The sequence below is a fragment of the Diabrotica virgifera genome, chromosome 3 (genome assembly GCF_917563875.1).
Source record: "Diabrotica virgifera virgifera chromosome 3, PGI_DIABVI_V3a".
In the NCBI taxonomy this organism is placed as follows: Eukaryota; Metazoa; Arthropoda; class Insecta; order Coleoptera; family Chrysomelidae; genus Diabrotica; species Diabrotica virgifera.
This window is the reverse complement of record NC_065445.1, coordinates 69,114,059-69,136,794: the sequence shown is the minus strand read 5'-3', so window position 1 is coordinate 69,136,794 and position 22,736 is coordinate 69,114,059. Positions and strand designations below refer to the sequence as shown.

The 22,736-nt window shown below is 31.7% G+C and overlaps 1 protein-coding gene across 3 annotated transcripts in view; it reads left to right on the top strand.

Annotated features, from left to right (window-relative positions):
* The window catches only part of LOC126881122 (cellular tumor antigen p53), an 82,626-nt gene that overhangs the window by 49,973 nt on the left and 9,917 nt on the right, over positions 1-22,736 (top strand). For all 3 annotated transcript variants that reach the window (XM_050645176.1, XM_050645178.1, XM_050645177.1), the window contains 3 exons: positions 8,858-9,089; positions 18,004-18,190; positions 19,904-20,051. In XM_050645176.1, coding sequence (XP_050501133.1) covers positions 8,858-9,089; positions 18,004-18,190; positions 19,904-20,051 — 567 coding nt within the window. The remainder of the gene's footprint in view (positions 1-8,857; positions 9,090-18,003; positions 18,191-19,903; positions 20,052-22,736) is intronic.

Here is a 22,736-nt window from a genome sequence, read left to right as displayed (position 1 = left end):
TTCAACATGCTGTCAAAATTAAATCAATATGGCGTCTGGGAGACAAACATAAATATTATTCTGTTAGTTCTTAATGTGTTTTAGATCATTTTAGTTATGTTTCTTTATAATTTTGTATTCTACTGTACAAGGATTAATTTAACATTTTCACTGGAAGAATTAATTTAAAAAGATAATATGCATTTCTGTTGTGTATTGAAGTGTGCAATGTGGCATCAGTGCCACATTTTAAGCATAAAACTGAATTATTAAATAAGTATCATCTGAGAGACAAAAACATTGGTTAAATGCTATAAAATGTCCTATAAAAGTGCTAAATAACTAACTATGTCCATGTTATACTTACGTTTGGAAAACTATCTCTACTATAGGTTAACTCAGACTCCTTGAGGGAAAATGGATCTACGTAAGTATATTATTTATTTTGCCAATCTTTTGCTTTTACCTACTATACCCTGTTTTAAAACAGGAGGATTCCGCGCTGTAATGCTTGTTTGCAATTGGTCTAACCTCAGGCAAGTTTACTCCATTGTTATGAAATTTTGACACTATTGACATTTCATAGGTTAATTAAGTTATATCGGCGATCTGATATTCGGATATCTGTTTTCTACGTTATTCCTTTAATTTTTAGGTTTTTAGTCTGCTTTTATATATAAAAAAAAACAGTTGTTTTTAGAACTCTTTAGCGGCGTATTAGTATAATACAGTAGACTCCCTCTATAACGAGAACTGAAATGGCGGCCTAATTACCTCGTTATAAGCAGATCTCTTCTGAAGCTATTTCCTTGTGGCATTTTTATTAGAGTTGCACAAGTTTGACTTGAATGTTTGAACTTGACTTGAGTTTGATTTAATTTCAAGTCAAACTCAAGTCAATCCTTCTGACAAATAATTTAAGTCAAGCCAAACTAGTCAATCGTACAGGTTTGAAAATTCAAACTGTTTGTCAGACTAGTTTGAAATGGTTTGAAAAATAATTTATTTAGTAGATATACTTTTTTGTCAAGATAGATACTTATGTTAGTTGCCAATTAAGATAAGAAAATTAATAATACAATGAGTGCCATATAAAAGTACCTAACTTGATACAGGGGGCGATTATACTCAAAATAGGGTCCTAAAATTCTTGAAAATGATTCCTGTACGCTTAGAATTGCTTGCTGGCAAGTTTCGTTTTATCGATAACATTTTTTTTAAATTTTTATTTGAGTGTTAACTAGATTAAAACAAAGAATTCGTTGGATGGTTTTTTTTATCATACCAAGCGTAATTTAATCTACTTTAACAAAAATTTATGAAGGAACAACAAAATATATTTTCGATAGACTAGGTTTAATGAATTTTTTGCGATTTTGCAATGTCGTTTTAAAGAATTAGTTCACTATTTGTAATTTTATAACGCTGTTCTTTATTTTTACATAATACAAGAAGTATGCACTTTCAGAATTGGTCGTATTCGAATTACATTTTATTTCAAATACTATTTAAAATACACTATGTATTTCGTATTTTAAACACTAGAGGCGAAAGTATTTTGGATATCAAATACTCGAAATAGTATTTTGAAAATAATTTGATTACAAAATAATACACCTTTTGATGTCTTGTAATGCTTATCTGTTAGGATGAATCACCTCTTTGCGGCGGTTACCTGAAATTAGAATTAAGGGAGTAGGGGTCATAAACCTGATCCCAGCAATTTAGTTTATGGCTGTGTTTGTGGCAATTCATTTTGGATTATTTTATTCTTGTCTCTATAAAATAACAAATTTGTATTTACACCAAAGAATATTTTATACTACAAGTTGCGCACAACTAAATAGTCTAACAATAGTTAGATATTTACTAATGCAATAAACCCATAAATCACAGCATGAACTGATAGTCCTATTATTCACTTCTTGCATTTTTGTCGTCAGAAACATGTAGCTGGCCAGATGATCGTAGCCCTATCCGGCGCTACGAAAGCAAAAAATTGCAGTGACCGCATACTTAAAATAATATGGGTTTTTGTCTAAAAAAAAAACTAGAAAGATTGAAAAATCAATTGAAATTTACATTTCGGAATATAATGAACCTAAGATTAAAATTTTTTTTAACATTTTCGGTAAAAAGTCGACGCGACGGCGATCAATGTGTTAGAATGTATATGTAATGTATGTAATTTAAAATAACATTTTATTCAAACAAATAAGTTTTTCATTTTCGGTTTTTTGTTTTTGAAAAGAATTTAGGTTAACCTCCAAAAAGTCTTGATAAAGAACACCAGGTTGTAACCTCTTTGCATTAGCGACGGATCTACGGGGAGAGAAAAGGGGAAACTTCCCCCTAACAAGGTTCAAAATTAAAGAAAAAATGGTTGAAACATACAAATATATTACCTGACTGAAACTTAAACCACAGACAAACAAAGTCAACCCAATAAACACGCTAGATAGAAAAATTGAGTTAACTTAATACATGTAAATTATTATTTATGTCTTTTATGTAGTTTGGGTTTATTTTTCTTATGTATTTTGATTGGTGTTTCATTGGAAGTTCCCCCCTAAAAGTAAATTTCCCCTCCCAAGACAAATGTCTAGATCAGCTACTGCTTTGCATTCTATTTTGAACAAAATTCGTCAGGAAGTAGGTATTTGTATTTTGAAAGTATTTTCAAAAACTATTTTGTATTTGAAATACAGTATGTCCCTGTAAGTTGTATCCATATGGAAAACTTTTTTATTATTAATTTTACGAAAAAAAGTCATTCTTCATAAAAAGCTCTGCATGGTCCAAAACCTAAGATTCAACCTTCAGATATCAAATTTTATGAATATTATACGAGGTATGTCAAAAAGATTGAATTTCACTCAAGGGTAAAGTAGCTTTATTTTTCACAATATTGAAAATTGCTATTATGAAAAGTTGTTTGGAATTAAAAACTATATTCTAATAAGCAATTACATCCTTCTAATCGAAAAAATTTTTTTTTTGAAAAATTATGGATAACTAACAATATTTTCAGTAATTTTAATTCTAATAACTCTTTGATTATTAATTTTACGAAAAAAGTAATTCGTAATAAAAAGTTCTGCATGGTCTAAAATACTCTTAAACCTAAAATACAACCATCTTATGTCAATTTTATACGAGGTGTGTCAAAAAAGATAAATTTAGATCAAAAGTAAAGTACCTACCTTTATAGTTCAAAATATTTCAATAAGAAGGATGTAATTACATACTGAAACATGGTTTTTAATTCTTAATAACTTTTCATAATAACAATTTTCGATATTGTGAAAAATAAAGGTATTTTACTCTTGAGCCAAATTCATATTTTTTGACATACCTTGTATAAAATTGATAACATTTGACATAAGATGGTTGTATTTTAGGTTTCAGATCATGCAGAACTTTTTATTAAGAATCACTTTTTTTCGTAAAATTAACAATAAAAGAGTTATCCGAATTGAAATAACTGAATATAAAGTTATTTATCCATAATTTTTCAAAAAAAAAATTTTTCAATTAGAAGGATGTAATTGCATATTAGAATATAGTTTTTAATTCCAAACAACTTTTCAGTATAGCAATTTTCAATATTGTGAAAAATAAAGCTACTTTACTCTTGAGTGAAATTCAAACTTTTTGACATACCTCGTATAATATTCATAAAATTTTATATCTGATGGTTGAATCTTAGGTTTTGGACCATGCAGAGCTTTTTATGAAGAATGACTTTTTTTCGTAAAATTAATAATAAAAAAGTTTTCCATATGGATACAACTTACAGGGACATACTGTATATCAATCGGAGCAAAGTATTTTGTATTTGAAATACAAGCGCAAGAGTATTTTTGTATTTTGTATTTCAAATACTCATATACAGTATTTTGCCCAACTTTGTGCACTTTGCAATTTTCATTGTTTTGAAATCACCTGCCGCAACATCAAATAAATCAGTATATTTATTTTTCTTAATTAATTCTGCTTCGACTAAAGATTTTTTCTTTTAATTTTTGCAGTGAGGATACCTTCAAAATCAGACTCAATTTGTTCTGGTACTTATTCTGAGCCGAAAAATATTCAGGATGAGATATTATGTTTTCACAAAGCACACACTTCAAAACGAACGTAATAAACAAGCCAAGCATAGACTTCTTAATATGAACTACATACAAACTAATTTGCGGAGTAGCATAGTACAGATTCAGACCTACCCAAATAAGTCAAAACTCAAAACAAAAGTCGGTGCGCTCTTAATTAGAATTGGAAATATACACGTTGCGCAAGATGATATTCAAACTTCAAACTGTTTGAAGATGTTCGATTTCAAGTCAAACTTAAAGATATCAAATTCAAGTCAAGTCAAACTTTTTTACAAAAAAAGTTTGGTTTTCAAGTCAAGTTTGTTGAGTAAAATCAAACTAGTTTGACTTGATACATCTCTAATTTTTATGATTAATATTTAGATGAGAAATTATTTTTTCAATTTAATTGTGGCTTATTTCCCATCTAAATAGTTAACAATAATATTAAAATGTTTCGATGCCTCTTACGTAGTTTATTAGGGGTCGATGGTGAACAATGAGACCTCGCCATAGTAAATTGTAAATTTTCTACAATATTCAATATCGGTCGATACATAGGAAGAAGGTTATTGCAGGCGGCAAAGCATATTACACCACTTGCCTCGATAATAACACAGATGTTGGTAATTTCTGTATACAGGCAGTTGGGGTGTTTATTTATAGCCATTACTGCCCTAAAAACAGGTAAAATAACATATTCTTAACGTGTGTTTTGGTGAGTATGCCCTGCAAGGGCGCCCATATAAAAATTTTTAGGGGGGGGGCCAAACGTGAAGATGTTGCACATTACATTTTGTATATTTCGGATGACAATATATACAGTAGACTCTCTCTATAACGAACACGGATATAACGAGGTTTCGCTTATAACGAGATACATTAGGTGTCCCATGAAATTCCTATTGAACTATAACGCTTTATAACGAGGCATATTTGGTTACAACGAAGAAAATTGAAATCGAAGAATACGTGTCTTTACCTGTTTTTAGCGTTGTAATGGTCATAAATAAATAAATGTCCCAACTGCCTGTACATAGCAATGCCCAACATCTGTCTTATTATCGAGGCCAGTGCTGTAATAAACTCGGCCACATGTAATAAGCTTCTGCCTGTTTATCGACCGATATTGAATATTATAGGAAATTTACAATTTATGACGGCGAAGTCTCATTGTTTATTGTTCAGGTTGACCATCGACACCTAATAAACTACGTAAGAGGCATCAAAACATTTCAATATTATTGTTTTTAAATTATTTTAAATTATTATTTCCCATTTAAAGTAGTTAAATATTATTGTTGTTTGATATAACGAGATCCGCTTATAACGAGATAATTAGGCCACCATTTCAGTTCTAATTATAGAGGGAGTCTACTGTAGTTTAAACTACCTAAAAAAACCTAGTTTGAACCCTGTTGTGAGAAATTATTCATACATTTAAATACTAGACCAGGTTTTTAAATGGAAATATAATGGGTACCACAAAAGTTGCGCCTCTCTTTAAAACCCGTTTGAAAAGAATACAATGCTTGCAAAGCCCTGCCTTCAACTTTGGCTAGTAGACTAACCATGAGTATTTGTCGAACCAAGTTTTTACTTTAAAATCTTAAAAAGGAGCCCCCTTTATTTTTGCAGATTTAGAATCCTTATGAAAAATAAGTCACATATATTCCAAACATTTTTAGAATCGTTGATAGATGGCGCAAATAAATCGCATTTTCCGATTATAGCGGCATCCTCAACAATTCTAAAAAAAGTTTCGAATAAATGTTACTTATTTTTTGAGGAGGAAACTCAATCTGCAATAAAAAACGGGGGTTCCTATTTAAGATTTTAAAGTTAACTCTCACCCCACCTCCAGAGTGTGAAATGAAAAATCCTGTTTGGTGTTATTCTATAGATTTTTGAAAAATATTAAACACGTGTTTTTTAGTTTTTCATTTGGAAGTATATTTCTCGAGATATTAGACCGTTTCTATAATTTTGCTATGGCATCACGATATATCGTTTTTTCCGATTATAGCGCTCTCTATCCACAATTCTCAAAATGGCTCGAATAAAATTTGCTTATTTTTACAAGGAAAATCCAAATCTACAACAAAAATTAGGGGTTCCATTTAAGATTTTAAAGCTTCACACCCAGGGTTTGAAGTGGTGGACATGTTTAGTGTCATCGCATAGATTTTTGAGAAATATTTAACACATATTTTTCAGTTTTTCGATCCGATGTTCATTTCGCCAATTATTCTACCTTTGCGCTACTTTTGGGACACCCTGTATATAACACTCATTCGTCATGAAAGATCACCTGTTTTCATTTAAATAAAATTGTTCTGTTCATCATAATGTACACTTTAAAATAATCTACTTACTAAAAAAATACTTTTGCAAACTAAAATTTGACTATGTTCAATCAATGTAAAAAAAATGGCTCATTATAGGCCAGGAACCGAAGCTTTTTACCTCGCAATTTTTACAGAATGGATCGATTTGCTTAAAAATTTGAGAATAAGTAGTGGATAGTCCAAGGATCAAAATCTATATGATTTCAAAAGGCGCTTTTACCATGGGGGTGGTTGCCACCCTATCTCGGGGGTGGAAATTTTTTATTATATTTTGACCGCAAAAGTTGATAAAATCGTTCATTCTAAGCAAAAAATGCTCTATACATTTTTTTGATAAAATTAATAGTTTTCGATTTATTCGCTATCGAAAGTGTTAGTTTTGTATAAAAAGAAATCAATGTTTTTCGATATACTCATTTACGATTCACTCAATTTTTGCCGTAGAAAAATTTTTCTCAAACCAAGTTCTTGGAACTAAATAACCTGCAATTTTATATCGAAACATTTTTTCGTATCTCTGATGCTAATCTTTCTATTCTGAAGAAAATGGCATTTTTTACCAAAATATAAAAATTCCTTATTCGCTTTTAACTCCAGTTTTTTTAAAACTAATCATTCTAAGCCAGTCAAACTTCTAGAATATATCATTAATGCATAAATAAATAAGAAGTAATAAGCCCAATGACTAAAAATACCGCTAACTTACATTATTATGCTTTCAATTGGATTTCTCCTTTTTTTTTTCAAAAAGATATATTATTTTTTAACCGTAACTTTTTTATTTTTTATCTTAGAAAGTTTTGTAAAAGTGATTTTGTAGGATTTTAAAAGATCAACCCCCTGCTTGCGATTACTTTTTAAATTGTCCTGGAAAAATGCATTGTTTTCCCGTTGTTTGACTTCGAATCTACAATATTTAGCATTTGACGAAGAAAAGCCAACATATTATAAAGTATAGCTCGATTACTATTGGTCTTGAAGAAAATTAAAAAAAATGGTTTTGTTTATTTTTTCAAAACGTACATTTTTTTTTGTTAAGTAAAATTGTTTTGATAAACGAAAACTTTTGGAGTTATTAGCAGAAAACTTATTAAAAACATTGATTTTTTCGATATAAAACTAACACTTTTGATAGTGAATAAATCGAAAATTATCAATTTTGGCAAAAAAATGTATAGAACGTTTTTTGTTTAGAATGAACGTTTTCACCAACTTTTGCAATTAGAATATAATAAAAAATTTCCACCCCCGAGATGCGGTGGCAACCACCCCCATGGTAAAAGCGCCTTTCGGCATGATATAGATTTTGATCCTTGTACTATGCACTACTTATTCTCAAAAATTTTCAAGCAAATCGATCCATTCTGTAAAAATTGCGAGATTTTATCCTATTTTAAGCTTCATTACTTGGACTATTAGTGATTATCGGCCAGAGATCGGATTTCTTGCTGATATGATTTGCTTTGCAGTATTATAAATGATTCATTTAATTTGTAATTTTGGGTGTCGATTACAGTATAGATATTATGTTCCCACGTTTCTAAAAAATATCTTTCAATGTTTTCGTTAATAGCATACCGTGACTGTGCGAAATGTGTATTATGCACATTCCATATAGACCGCTGTCACAGACACACAGATTTATTTTCTGTTAAACTATTAATTACCCAATTTGAATTTTTTATTAATAAATATGTTGTTTCCAATTTATCTCTCAAAATTATCCAATAATTTTTTGATAAAAATACGTTTTGTAATATGTATAATTTTAATTTTTGTTCTTTCCCGAAAAGCTAGAGGGGGCACGCCCCCCCCCCCTGCCCGTGTGTATGGGCGCATATGTGCCCTGTCTACCCTTTACATGTCTCTGACGCCAGTAATGACAAATCAGTGAACTTCGGTTGGAAATTTGACATAAATGTCAAAGTGATTAATTTAAAACATTGAAATTAAAAACATTAATAGGAAAAAATATTAGTTGGCCAAAGCTGTGGCATATATTTCTACCTTAAATATACTTACGTTTTAAATACTGATATTTGGTTTTTTAACATTTTGTAATATAAATATAATTAATCTATTAATCTAAGCGCCATCTACATGATAATTGTGAAAGTATCGGAAGTAAGAAAGAAGGAAACTAATATTTCATCAATAGAACGTCAAAATGATAAGCAAAATCTTAAAAAAAATAATCATAATAAATCATAAATTTTGTACTTACTGATATTAACCATTGATTACAATTTAATTACTTCTTTGCGTTGTAAATATTACACGATAAGAATTAAATAACAAATTTAAAAATTTCAAACCGACGCGACGTTGCATTAGTAATCCGCTAGTTGGCGATACCAGCGAAGCTCACAGCGTATAACACTTTGCTTTTCTAACCTATCACAAATATTGCAATTGATATTGTTCAACTTATTTCAGATATAATGCCACATATCAGACCACACATTATAAGATGTCATAATCAATCATCTAGTTACATTGGAGATAAAGCAAATAACGAACGATTAAGCATAATCATTCCACTCTCGTTTCCACAAATGGGAACCAACAGTATTCGAGAAATGTTCGAATTTACTTGCAAGAATTCTTGTCCTCATCCTGGCATGAATCGAAGATCTATTGAAGTCATATTTACTTTGGAAGACATGGAGTGAGTATATTAACAATGTAATTTATAAGATATAAACATATTTATAAGAAATAAACATATACAAATCTATTTCCCATTAACAGAGAAGTTAGACAAGGAGACGTAATATCACTAAAATTTTTTAATCTAGCCCTGGAAGACGTCTTTAAAACTACAAGTTGGTCAACCCATGGTATTAAGACCCATTTATACGGAACAGCCCGATACGAAACGGGCCACTGTATTGTGGCATTCCAACGTTTGCCTTTTTGTCTACCGGTGTAGCCTGTGAAGCTCTATTTGAGTTTGGCAATTTTTGTTGTGATGTCCTCGACTTTTGTTTTTGATCTTACCCAGTATTTCCTCCTTTTCTCTGATAGTCGTATACCTAGCATTGCTCTTTCTGTTATGGCTAGTTTATTCATATTATTGGCCCTGGTTAGAGTCCATGTTTGACATCCATATGTCATGATGGGAAGGATGCACTGGTTGAACACTTTGCTCCTCAAGTATTTTGGTATTTTGCGGTTCTTACGTATCCAACTAAGTTTACCAAATCCTGCTTATTCCACTCTTGTTTTTCTAGTGATTTCCGCACTTTGGTTTTCTTTGTTTAGTTTCAGAATTTGGCCTGGGTAGAGGTATTCATTAACTTGCTCTATCTCGGTGCCACTTATAGTTATACGTCTGGGGTCATCTGTGTTTGTCATTGTTTTTGTTTTTTTCAAATTCATTTTTAAGCCGACGTTTGGGAGCTGTCTGCGAGACACGATGTCGTCAGCGAATCTAAGATGGTTTAACTTGTTGCCGTTAATATTAACCCGTTCGGTACGGTGATGCACCCGTGTGCATCATGCTTGACTGTCCGCTCAGTACGGTGATGCACACGGGTGCATCATGATTTTTCGTTCGCCATATACCACCATGTATACCGCCACCATCTGCATCATATTTCAGGTATTTTTGTTCCGTCAGAATTACCTTATTCAATTCTAAAAGTGGGGAAACCACGCCCAAAAGTGGGTGATGTCCAGAAGGAGATTAGATTTAGTTAATTTGATTGGTGATAAGGTTGCTTGGATGTTTGACTGATGGGATTGTGTGGGAGGTGAAGTTACTGTGCTGCTGTTTACATTTTACCTTACTATCCCTTGCAAGATAATTCGGATGGAATTTCCCAGATTAGGAGACTGGGACGATATCAATCACAAAATAATCTGGGGAATTCCATCCGAATTATCTTGTTTATCTTTTTTAATAATTTTTGTTTAAAATGGTACTTTATGGATAAAATTTAATTTAACTCACATACTATGTAGAATAATAAATTTAATAAAAATAGTTTTGTTTCTAAAATTAGTGTTATTATTACATTAGCTTTAATTAGTTGTAGTGTGATACTGTATTTTAACCGACCGCGCGAAGTCGCTCGGTAAGCGCTCGAATCCGTATATAGGAGCTGACTTGCCGAATGACGATCCGGCACGAAGGGGTTAAAGGCCGGCGCCCACTTATACGGAACAGCCCGCTACCGAACAGCCGTATTCAAATGGCTCAGCGCCTCCTTTACGGAATCGTAGCACATCGCGCTGAGCCATTTCAATACACACAAATATTAAAATGCCGATCGTCGCAGTCCGTTCCGTAGCGGGCTGTTCTGTATAAGCGGGCGCCGGCCTTTAATGTTAACGACAACAAGTTAAACCACCTTAGATTCGCTGACGACATCGTGTTTCGCAGACAGCTCCCAAACGTCGGCTTAAAAATGAATTTGAAAAAAAAAACAAAAACAATAGAGAGATATCGAAACCCTATTTAACATCGTCCTTTAATAAAAGATCCTTTATTTTGACATATACGCAAGCGCAGTATCACGTCCTTTATTTTTGTCCTGTAATAAAATACAGGCCGCCCGTATTTAAGGAAAAATAAAGGACAAAAATCTTTTAATAAAGGATCCTGTATTTTGACGTTACGTGTCAAAAATGTCACAAATTTGTCAAATTATGTGAAGATGTGAAGAAACAAGAAAAGAAAGGCGTCTAACTTCACTTATATTTATGTTTTTATCACATCTTTGGATATTTTTGATCTAAGTTGAAGTTTTATTTATTAAAAAGAACTCCTAAATAAAGGGATAAAAGTTTATTCTCAGATAAAGATTATTAATGTTTTGACCCAAATCAATATAAAAAAGAATATTTAAGAACATTGAGTTATTACAAAAAGTTTGTAAACAAGAATTTAAATATAATTTTTTTAATAATTTTAAAGTGTTTAATAATTAGGTACAATAATCAGACATAGAATTTATTTACAACTCATTTAAAGTCCAGACATTTTTGTATAGAAATAAATATTTTTATTACAGATATATAAGATGTACCTACCTAATTTCAATTAATTTGAATGCACAAGTATCATACTTGAGACATTGTGGAAAAGTTTAGGATTTGTTAAAATTCTGCATTCAAAGGTAGAGTTCAATTCAACAGATATATAACATAAATGGTATTAAAATATAAACGGGTTCATACAATAAAACAAAGGTTTAAGTGGTTTAAGTATTTATTTTTGAAATTTTTATCCTTCATGTATTAGATCTATAACGTTTTGAACCAAAAGTATTACACTTTCATTTTCGTGCCATCAGCTTTTGTTTATTTAAATATACTGTCAAAATAATTCATCCACCATAAAGCTAATTCCGCTATTATTTTTGTCCTTTAAAACACTTACTTTACTTTATCGTGTCCGGACATGTCATTCATAGCCCAGTTTTGGGCTATGTCAGTTCCATATTTGTTGCCGAGCCACAAATCTTCGAGGGTACAAGGATAGTTTCTGCATGTAAGAAGATGTTCCATATTCTGTATTTCTCCATAGTCACAGTTCACATCATCTTGGTCTATTTTCCCCCATTTTAGAATGTTTGATTTTACTGGAGCGACCTCTGTTCTTATCGTATTTATAGTTTTCCGTGTTTTAAAGTCTAGGTCTAGAGATTGGCTGGTCCATTGAACCTAGGGAAGAGGAAAATACTCATCCTGCACTGTTCCAAGGAAGCTTTTCCTGGATTTTAGTCGCTTTTGTGGCGTTCAAGCTTTGTATAGGGCATTCCACTCATCCACAATCTGTTTAATTTTCTATATGTGCTCTGCAACGCATCTGTATATCAACGGTTCTACAAAACCCGTTAAAGGATACGTAAGGATACGTAAAATCAAACACCAATATGTATTTATAAATTTATTAAAAAACTGCTAATAATAAAATACTTAAAATCAGACACCAATATTAAACTATATTGCGAATCATTTTAACACAAACAAACACACAAAATTTAGTTGCACTAGATTTGCTCCTGTTTGAAAATGTACTGCCACAGCTTGTTCGATTAAATCGCAGCACATTCATATTTGTTAGTACAAATTTCAATGTGTTCTCTATTAACAACTGCAACATTATGTAAAAGTCAACAAGCTCATATTATTCTTTAAATATAACTTGCATCTTATTTCACATATTAATATTGGAAATCTTCTCTTCAAAATACCAAATGTTCTTCCAATAACAATTCTTGAAGCAATTTGTGATTAATTATACAGCACTTTAACTGCTACCTAACAGATACATTGTCCATAAATTCTCCATTTCGTATACCCATAATATGCAAAAGTATTTAACAAGTCCTAACATAGTATTTCTAATTTCACTTCCATTTTGTACAATGAGTATTATGGGTTATGTTGTTCTTTAAATGGCAAAATAATTAAATTCAACGTTTTACTCATTTCAATGATCTTATTCTTAATTGTCTGTGTTCTTACTCTTATTTTAATTTTTATCTCTATAATAAGATCTTATTATAAGAGGTAACAAATAGAATTTTATAGGATATTTTTATATTTACAAAAATATTTAATGTCATTTGTCAAAATAAAAGATTCTAACTGCTTTTCGATAACTCTCATTACACATGTCCTGTATTTGTCCTTTATTAAAAGATCCTGTAATAAAGGAACTTTTAACTTAGAGTTTCGATATCTCTCTAATGACAAACACAGATGACCCCAGACGTATAAAACTATAAGTGGCACCGAGGCAGAGCAAGTTAATGAATACCTCTACCCAGGCCAAATTCTGAAACTTAGCAAAGAAAACCAAAGTGCGGAAATCACTAGAAGAACAAGATTGGAACAGGCAGGATTTGGTAAACTTAGTTGGATACTTAAGAACCGCAAAATATCTCAATATCTGAGGAGCAGAGTGTTCAACCTGTGCATCCTTCCCATCATGACATATGGATGTCAAACATGGACTCTAACCAAGGCCAATATGAATAAACTAGCCACAACAGAAAGACCAATGGAAAAAGCAATGTTAGGTATACGACTGTCAGATAAAAAGAGGAACGACGGGGTAAGATTTTATTTATTTTATTTAATCAGTTAAGCCCATTCGTACCTTTCGGTGTTGGGCTGTTTACAACTAGTTCAATATCTACATTTCAATACATTTTAATAATTATACAATACTTTTATTTTAACAATACAATTTTAATAAATATAAAGTACTTATTTGACCCGTCTTTCTGTCCATATGTTTTAATCTTGTGGTGCTTCTTTGATACTTCTTTTCCGTGCTGTTCTATTTTGAGCCAATTGTTTTGCCATACTCCATTGCAGTCCTCTCTTCTCTGCTTCTTGTCTAACTTGTTCTTCCCATTTCATTCTTGGGCGACCTACTTTATTTTTCCCTTGTACTCTGACTTCATATACTTTTTTCGTTATTCTTGTGTCGTTTAGTCTGTGGATGTGGCCCAACCATCCTAACTGTCATTCCCCTATAATTGTCTCTATGGGTTTTATCTTTAGAGCTTGAGTTATTGTGTCGTTTCTTATTTTGTCTCTTCGTGTGACCCCTTCTATTTTTCTCAAGAATCTCATCTCTGTAGCTTTGATTTTTCTTTGTTAGTCTTTGTTAGCGTCCACGACTCACTCCCATAGACGATTGATGGTCGAACCACTTTTTGGTACACTTGTGTTTTGACTTCTTTGGGCACCTCTTTCTTTCCAAAGAACGTATTTCATAATGTATTATAAATTGCTTTTCCTATTTTATTGTTTATTTCTTTGTCTATTTTACCATCTTCTTCAATAATTGTACCTAAGTAGTTGTAGCTGTTTACTTGTTCCAACACTTGTCCTTCTACCTTAATTTTTATCACTTTTTTTGTAGTTGCCATAACCATTGTTTTACTTTTATCTGTGTTTATTTCCATGTTCATTTTTCTTAGTTCTTTTATATAAGTGTTTATTATTTGTTGCAGTTTCTCTTCCGTGTCAGCTAACAATACCATATCATCTGCAAATAGTAATTCTTGTATTTGTACATTGTTCATTTTCCATTTTTCCAATATCATGTCTTTAGATTTCTCCTTGCATTGCTTTATTGCGTCATCTAGTACCATTGAGAAAAGTAATGGGACTTAGTACGCAGCCTTGTTTTAGTCCTATCTTTGCCTGGAATTCATCAGATTCTTGATTGTGAGTCCTTATTTTTATTTTATTATTTTTATATAAGGCTTTAATTATTTTTATCATATCCTTTTCTATTCCATTTTTCTTTAAACATTTCCATATATCTTCCCTTCTTATTCTATCAAAAGCTTTTTTCAGACCAATAAAGCATATGTGTATCTCTGTGCCTTTCATCAATAGTTTTTCTCCTATTTGTCTCAATATGAATATCAGATCTTGGGTACTCCTTCCTTTTCTGAAGCCATACTGGGATTCTTCTAGTTTTATTTCTAGTTTTTCCCTTAGCCTTTTTTCAATTATTCTATTGAATATTTTGGCAGGAACGCTTGTCAATGTAATACCTCTATAACTTTCTCAATTTCTTGCGTCTCCTTTCTTAGACAGTGGTACTATTATATCTGTTTTCCAATCAGATGGTATTTCCTTTGCTGTGATTATTTCATTTAGTAGTTCTCGGAATTTTTCTTTTGAATTGGAAACTTAGTTGGATACGTAAGAACCGCAAAATACCAAAATACTTGAGGAGCAAAGTGTTCAACCAGTGCATCCTTCCCATCATGACATATGGATGTCAAACATGAACTCTAACCAGGGCCAATATGAATAAACTAGCCATAACAGAAAGAGCAATGCTAGGTATACGACTATCAGAGAAAAGGAGGAAATACTGGGTAAGATCAAAAACAAAAGTCGAGAATATCACAACAAAAATTGCTTAACTCAAATGGAGCTCCACAGGCCACACCGCTAGACAAAAAGGAAAACGTTAGAATGCCACAATACAGTATTGGAAACCTTACGAAGCTAGACGACCAAGAAGAAGATAATAGATGATATAGGTAGACGACATAAAAATAATATTCGGAACAAATTGAAAGTATTTGCTCACGATAGAAATCGATGGAAGGAGTTATGAGAGACCTACGTCCATAAATGGATGATAGAAGGCTAAAAAGAAGAAGAAGAAGAAATAATTTTTTTATTAGAAATAACCCGCATAAACCATGCAAGGTTATTAGCGGTGGTACAATACATATTTAATTAATATAATATACAAACTATAGAGTTTTTACAAAGTTGATTTTAATTTATGATTGTTCTTAACGTTAGCACTCATATTTGGTTATAGATTGTAGTTTCTTTTAAAAACCGAATGATTTTGTCACAATCTCAGTCTAATGCACACTTAATATCACTTGGTAGTCCAGTAGCTTGTCTTTCCAGTTGATATAGTGGACAGTTTATAACAATCAAAAGTTGTGGTAGGAATCTGTTTTAAGTTATATTTTTTTGTTGTTTTTAAAGTTTCTTTCTTGTAGATATATACTTTGTGGGTTTATTTCTTTTATTAGAAGTTGAAGTGTTTCGATGTGTGTAAATAATCCTTGTGTATTCCACTAAATAATATCCATTTATTGTTAATATTTATTTTATTGATTTTTTTTAATTGGGGTTTCCTTGAGACACATCTGTATCTTCGGAGTTGTCATCATTTTCAATTTGTTCTAGATTTAGTTGACGACGTATTTTCTTCTTTATTCGTGTAATTCTAGATTTAATGCGTCTGTCTTCGAGTTTGGGGTAGATTTCTGTTAGTATTGTTAATATTCCTGTTATGTTTTCCGTGTATTCTTGTGCGATATTTAATGGATTGGGGAAACCATGTGCATCATCCAGAAATCTGACTATCTCTGCATAGTTTAAATCAAACTGGGTTGAAGCTTCATCAATAAATTCCTTTACAGGTTGGATAAGTGATTCTGTAGAAACTGTTTCTCCTGTTTTTGTATCAGATTTAGTGGCTCTTGACTTTTTTATTGATATTGCTTTTGGTTTCGTAAAAACTACTTCCGTGTTTTCTACCGGTGGTGTACTAAGTGGAGTCGATATTTCAGAATGAGAACGTTTCGGTCTAGTAATTTCTGTATGGAGTTCTTGGGACTCCATTACTTCACAAGTGTTTTCCATTTGATTCTGAACAGAGTGATTTTTGTTTTCTGCTATTGCATTAAAGGAGGGAATAGAGTCTTTGTCAGTTTGGGATGTAGGCATGGACAGGTTTGGCTGTATGGCCGTATTGGTACATGTTGTGGCTATATGACCAGATTGATGAAAGAGATAGCAGATGAGTCCATCAGAAAGAAAGATTCGGTAAGACGTATTATCGAAGTGAATGAGAATTGATTCAGGAATGACAATATTGTTGACAGGTGTATAGTACACCTGTCTACGGAAGCTTAATACGTGATTATATTGAGAGTCTTGAATTCCCGCTCTTAAGAAAGACATCGGTGAAAGAAGATGAAAGCCCTTCTCAGCAAGATATGTTTCGACGATGTGATGAGGAATAGTCGGACAGATATTAGACAACAGTAACCTATTAGCAGGAGTGACTAATCTTCTCGCTCTAATAACATTGTCTCCTATTTTTATTCCTCCGTGGTCTGTTAAAAAATTGTTAACAACTTCTTTGCTGGAGAGGTAGATGCAGATTCTGCCGTTAGAAATTCGCGATGAAAAGAGCACATTTTTGGGCTGTACTAGTGATCCTATTGCTGTAACGTAGTCTTATAATTTTAGTGTGTCTACTGCTGGTATAATAATGGCTTGTTCTTTGGCAGGGAATGTAGCTGCTTTCTGTTGGGTAATTGTAGAGTCAGATGGTGTTTGTTGATCGGGTAACATTGGAGGACCCCTGTAGTCAGAAGTACCAGCCATCGGATAAAATTGTTAAATACTTTTTATTTAAATTTTCTTATTTCATTTCATTATATTGTAATTGGGTCTTACGACTCTGTTACTTACAAAGTATTTAACTTGTCGAAGATAAGCCAAAAAACAAGTTTTTTTAATCGAATTTACAAAACTGTATGACTGGATTGAAATTCGTAATTCTGTAAGATTTTGATGAAACCGTAAATATATTGATAAAAGTACTTACGGCAATCAAATCACCAGTAATAACTAAACTACTGGTTATGTTTCTTATAATTAATTTAAAGATTTACTATAGAAAAATGATGAAAAACTTGGAGACTAAATTTAGGTGTACTTAATTAACTAAGTTCAGGACCGCACAGAGAAGAAACATTTATATAAACATAAATACAGGGTCTTCTGCTTCTTCTCTAAATGTAAACTGACATTTTTGTTTTGTATATGTTGATATTTGACATACTTATATTTTGATATAAGTCCCAATTTTTCTTTGCATGTCTTCGTTATTTAATTTATAAATCATTGTGTTTTGTTTCATTACTTCTTCGCTTTAATGTGACATCTGTTTATCTTAGTTTTGCCATTTCTATCGGCTTTTATAGTGTACTCTTCATAAATCAGTGCAAAAAGAATTACAGATGCATAATGTAAATTTTTTTACAAATTTTTTATAGCTCTCAAATATATGGACGCAAGACATTGAATGTGAGAATATGCTCTTGTCCCAAACGTGATAAAGAAAAGGAGGAAGCGGACGATTCTGGCAAGACGCAGCCGCCGAGGGGCAAAAAGAGAAAACTGGATAAACCGGCCAAAAAAATTGTTAGTAATAATCAAGATTTGAGAGAATTTACTATATCGGTAAGTTTTAATAATTTTTATTAAAAAAAAATTCTATTCGTTACGAATTCGTTATCAGCACGAATTGAACTTTAAAAAATGTCTTCTTGAAACTTGTTTCGACGTCCTATAATCTTATTTATACATGGAATATTAAGTCTAATCGCTCAGTATGTTCAATTTCAAATTAATCCCTTAATTTGTAATCTCACATTATTCTTAACTTCCTAAACGTTTATAGTTTCACCGTGTATAATTGAAACATTGGGAAACATATCTAGTAATATTTTAATTATTAGAGTCCAGTGAACCTTTTGCAACCTAAATAAATTGCCAAATCGTGGTATTTCCATGTGAACTCCCTAAGTTTTGCAATAGCTTAGTTAAACTGTAGTTGCAAGCTTTCAACATATTCAAAGTCCGTAGTTTGTTACCACGCGACATTGATGAATTGTATATTTTGACGACATTATAAATTAGCCAAAGGGACTATTTTGAGTCGCAGTCTATTTAGAATAGTTACCTCGTTAACAAGTACGTAAGTCATTGTATGAAGTTACGCCGAGTGTAATTATTATTAGTAGCTGTCATTAAGGGCAGCCTATTATAGAAAGTTACCTGACCTACATCTATAGTGTAATACTCGGTAGCTGTCAATAACACCATATTTTTACTCCACACTTCCAACATTTATTTACCATCGTCGATCGAGAAGAATCGGACAAAGGGGCATTAGAAAACAATTCGATCCTGATATTTACATCGAATTGTCCACGTGCATGACTGACGCAGCACGTAGCGCTTTCACCAGACATTTTTGGATCTGACAATTATTTGATGTTAAGCATCTGATAAATACATATTGGGAAGTTGCAAATGATTAATAATTATTATTTTTTTAATGATATTTTTTCAATTGTTGTATAAAATCGATGTAGTATTAAGAACTGGGTTTCTAAAAATTCACCACAATTTATCTTTTCAACCCCAAACCGAACAGAAAGGAAAAAATATGTCCTCGTTTTTAAACTAGGAGGAGTAATTCAAATTTACCGCAGTGTAATGCTTGTTTGTAATTGGTCCAACCGCAGGCAAGTTTACTTCACTAAATTATGAAATTTTGACTCTATTGACATTTATGAAAGTTTTATATTGACATTTATGAAAGATTTTTGGTGTTTTCTGAGTTATTCCTTTACTTTTTAGATTTTTAGTTTGCATTTATATAAAAAAACTGTTGTTTTTAGAACTCCTTAGCGACGTATTATTGTTATGTCTTATAAGTTGTCTAATACTGATTACTGTTGAAGGCCGACATGGTCAACAAAAAAGGAGATGAATCTGGTGATTTTTATAGTGACATTATTGGGTGTGAATCTGTCTTTTGAGTTTCTCTTAGTTTAAATATTTCCTCTAATTTGTATGTAATTATTGGATATCTATAAAAACTACACTTACTGTTTCGGTTATTATTAGCTCAATTAAATACGCAACATTTACCATTTTTGACCAAATTTGTTATACAATGACAATGACATTACAAAGATAGCTCCAATATTGTCATATTTCGACACTAATCACGCTGGCATCGTTTCAGGGTACCCCCACCATGGTCACGCACGGAGCGAATACAATTAATAAATGTTTTTATATCACATTTCTTAAAGTATGTCAACACGATGATAGCCTCACTTTTATTTATTATATGATCTTATACGACTTATATTTTACTAGATCCCCATCGCTGGAAAACATAATATTGGAAATGTCCTTAAATATTGCCATGATCTGATGGCAGGAGAGATTGCACGCCATTCTGGTAGTGGGGTGGAAACCACAGCGCCATACAGTAATGCCTTGTCTAAAATTAGTACAATGATTAGTAAGTATTTATGATTGCTTCTAAAGGGAATTCATTAATTACGTGAGTTAAATTAAGGGAAAAGTTATTTGATCAAATTGTGTTTAATTTAGTCATAACTTAGCACATTTGCTGCAACTTTTCACGGTGCCCATGACGCATGAGTAGCGTCACGAAGGATTTATCAAAGGGATCGATGCCCCATAAGATGCGCCAGTAGTGCTGTGTTACTAAATGAACGATTTAAGTACGTGGTACCAGCCAAGTGGCGCTTGTTCAAGATGGGCACCGAACGTATTAAACATCAACGGGTTACTGTCCCCGATCGGAGTCATGCGCATGTAGTAAAGTGTCACTTTAACTCCGATCAGAGTCATGGGCAGCAAATGTGTTAAGGGATAGAGATAGAGGTTCACTTAACCTGATTCTTTTTTCTGTAAGTGTACGGTAAGACTATTATATGTGTTCTAATATGTTACCTGTTTTATTTTGATTGAATTTTTCATACATAATATTGTAAGTACTCATTCTTTCTATTGTTTTTATCTTTTGCGTGGAGGTGAACAAATCTAAAATATACTCGCGTAATTAATGGGGACTCACTTTTACTGAAACTACTTTTACATCTTTTACATTTTATTATTTGTTATGTTTACAGTTGGGTTGTAATGACTATTAAATATGAACTATTTTAAATGGGAAATAAGCCACAATTTTACCAAAAAAATGAATCATTTTACCAGGAAACGCAACTCATCAATATTGGCAATATCATTTTAAAGTCTTCTACTTTAAAATGTATAATACATGCCTGAATTGCCGATATAAATGAGTCAGATTAAATAAATTATTAGAAGAATTTTTTACTAAGCAACAACATTTTTGTTTATTTAGTATTATTTTGTATTTTGACAACGACACCCGACTTGGGCGTCGAAACGTTAATAAATTCATTTTTTTTTTTGGTAAAATTGTGGCTTATTTCCCATTTAAAATAGTTCATTATAAAAATGCCACAATAGTACGTTCGTTAACGGTAAAATATTGCAAGACCTCTAAATTCTAAAGAACCGCTCCGATTTATAAGAAATTTTGCAAATTAGCTCATCTTATCCTTCTCTTTCTTCTCTTCAAAAGTGATATGACTACAATGTGTGCTTTTTATTTTTAAGGGGTGAAAACTACCCTTTTTTACCAAAAATTAAAAAAGCCGATATAAGCGTTATTTAAATCTAAATTATGTGTAGGTACGTTAAATAGTATGTTAAATATAGGAATTTGAATGTTTATCATATTGAAATGTATTTTATAGTTGATAACTATTTTTAAACCCTTAAAACTACCCTCTAAATAAGAATTTGTATAAAAAATATTTTGTAACTTTAAATTAGATAATGATGTATTTTGTAGTAATCTAAACTTTATTTTATGTTTGCAATTTAGTTTATTAAGTATTTAATATGTTCAACCCTTATAAATTACCCCTACAAATAGATTGATTAGATCATTCACTCACGGTAAAATATTGCAAAACCTGTGAATTTTAAACAACCGCTTGGGTTGACATGAAATTTGGCATTCACATAGCTAATAAGTTAAGGAAAAAAAGTGATATAGTACCGATGTGTACTTTTACCCTGGGGGTGACTTTCACCCCTTCTCGGGGGTGAAAAAATATAGGTCCAAAGTAAGTCCGGAAATGAATAAACTGACTAATCCTAAGCAACTTCTGTTCTATAACGTTTTTTCACTAAGTCAATACTTTTCGAGTTATTTGCTAGTGAATATGTTCATTTTTCAACAAAAGAAACACGTTGTTAGACGGTTTTTCGCAAATAACTCTAAAAGTAAGTATTTTATCGAAAAAATATTCCGAGCAGAAATATAATTATGAAAAACTGAAAAAATCTGTGTATGTATGAAGTTTGGAGACCTAGTAGAACAAGAGTCATAGCTAATGAAGTTCCAAGATACGGGGTGTTGAGATTTCTCTTACAAAGTGAAGATTTATTGATTGCTCTAAAACCGGTTGAGATATGCAAATGAAATTTGGTTGGTTTTAAGAGCATGGTTTGGTTGGTTTTGGTTGGTTTATTACGCATTTATTGACAGACTTACTATTAAGAATTTTATATTCACCATTGGCGCGCATACGGGTACTAATCTGAATTTAAAAAAAAATAGTACGCCACTGAGGTATTTCAAATTAAAAAGCAATTTTGAGGTACTTATTTAATTTATGACAGAAAATATATCTTCCGTTTTTTTCATACAATGCGCCATTTTCATGAAAAAAAAATAAAATACTTATATCAACGCTTAAAAAGTATTCGACATAAGTTTCAATGTGGTTTTTTAACGATAACTTCTGCAATTTTCAAAATATTTTATTGTTCCAAAGCTTATTTTGTGGGAATTTGAAAGTGCTAAAAGCATTCAGAAGTTAGACTTTCTGGAGGTCTTTGATTTTTAAAGCATGCGATTCAAAGGGCTTAGAAAACTGCTTCTCACACTTACGTGCAAACTTAAAATATAAATATCTCACTCAGTTTTTACCACAGAGCCATTGAAAAATTGGAATAATGTTAATTATTATTTTTGTGGAAAATTCACCAATTTAAGTAATTATTCTTTTGATTTTTCAACGACATAATCGTTTTGTTTTTGTAATAACTCGGCCATTTTTTATCCAAATCACTTTTATCA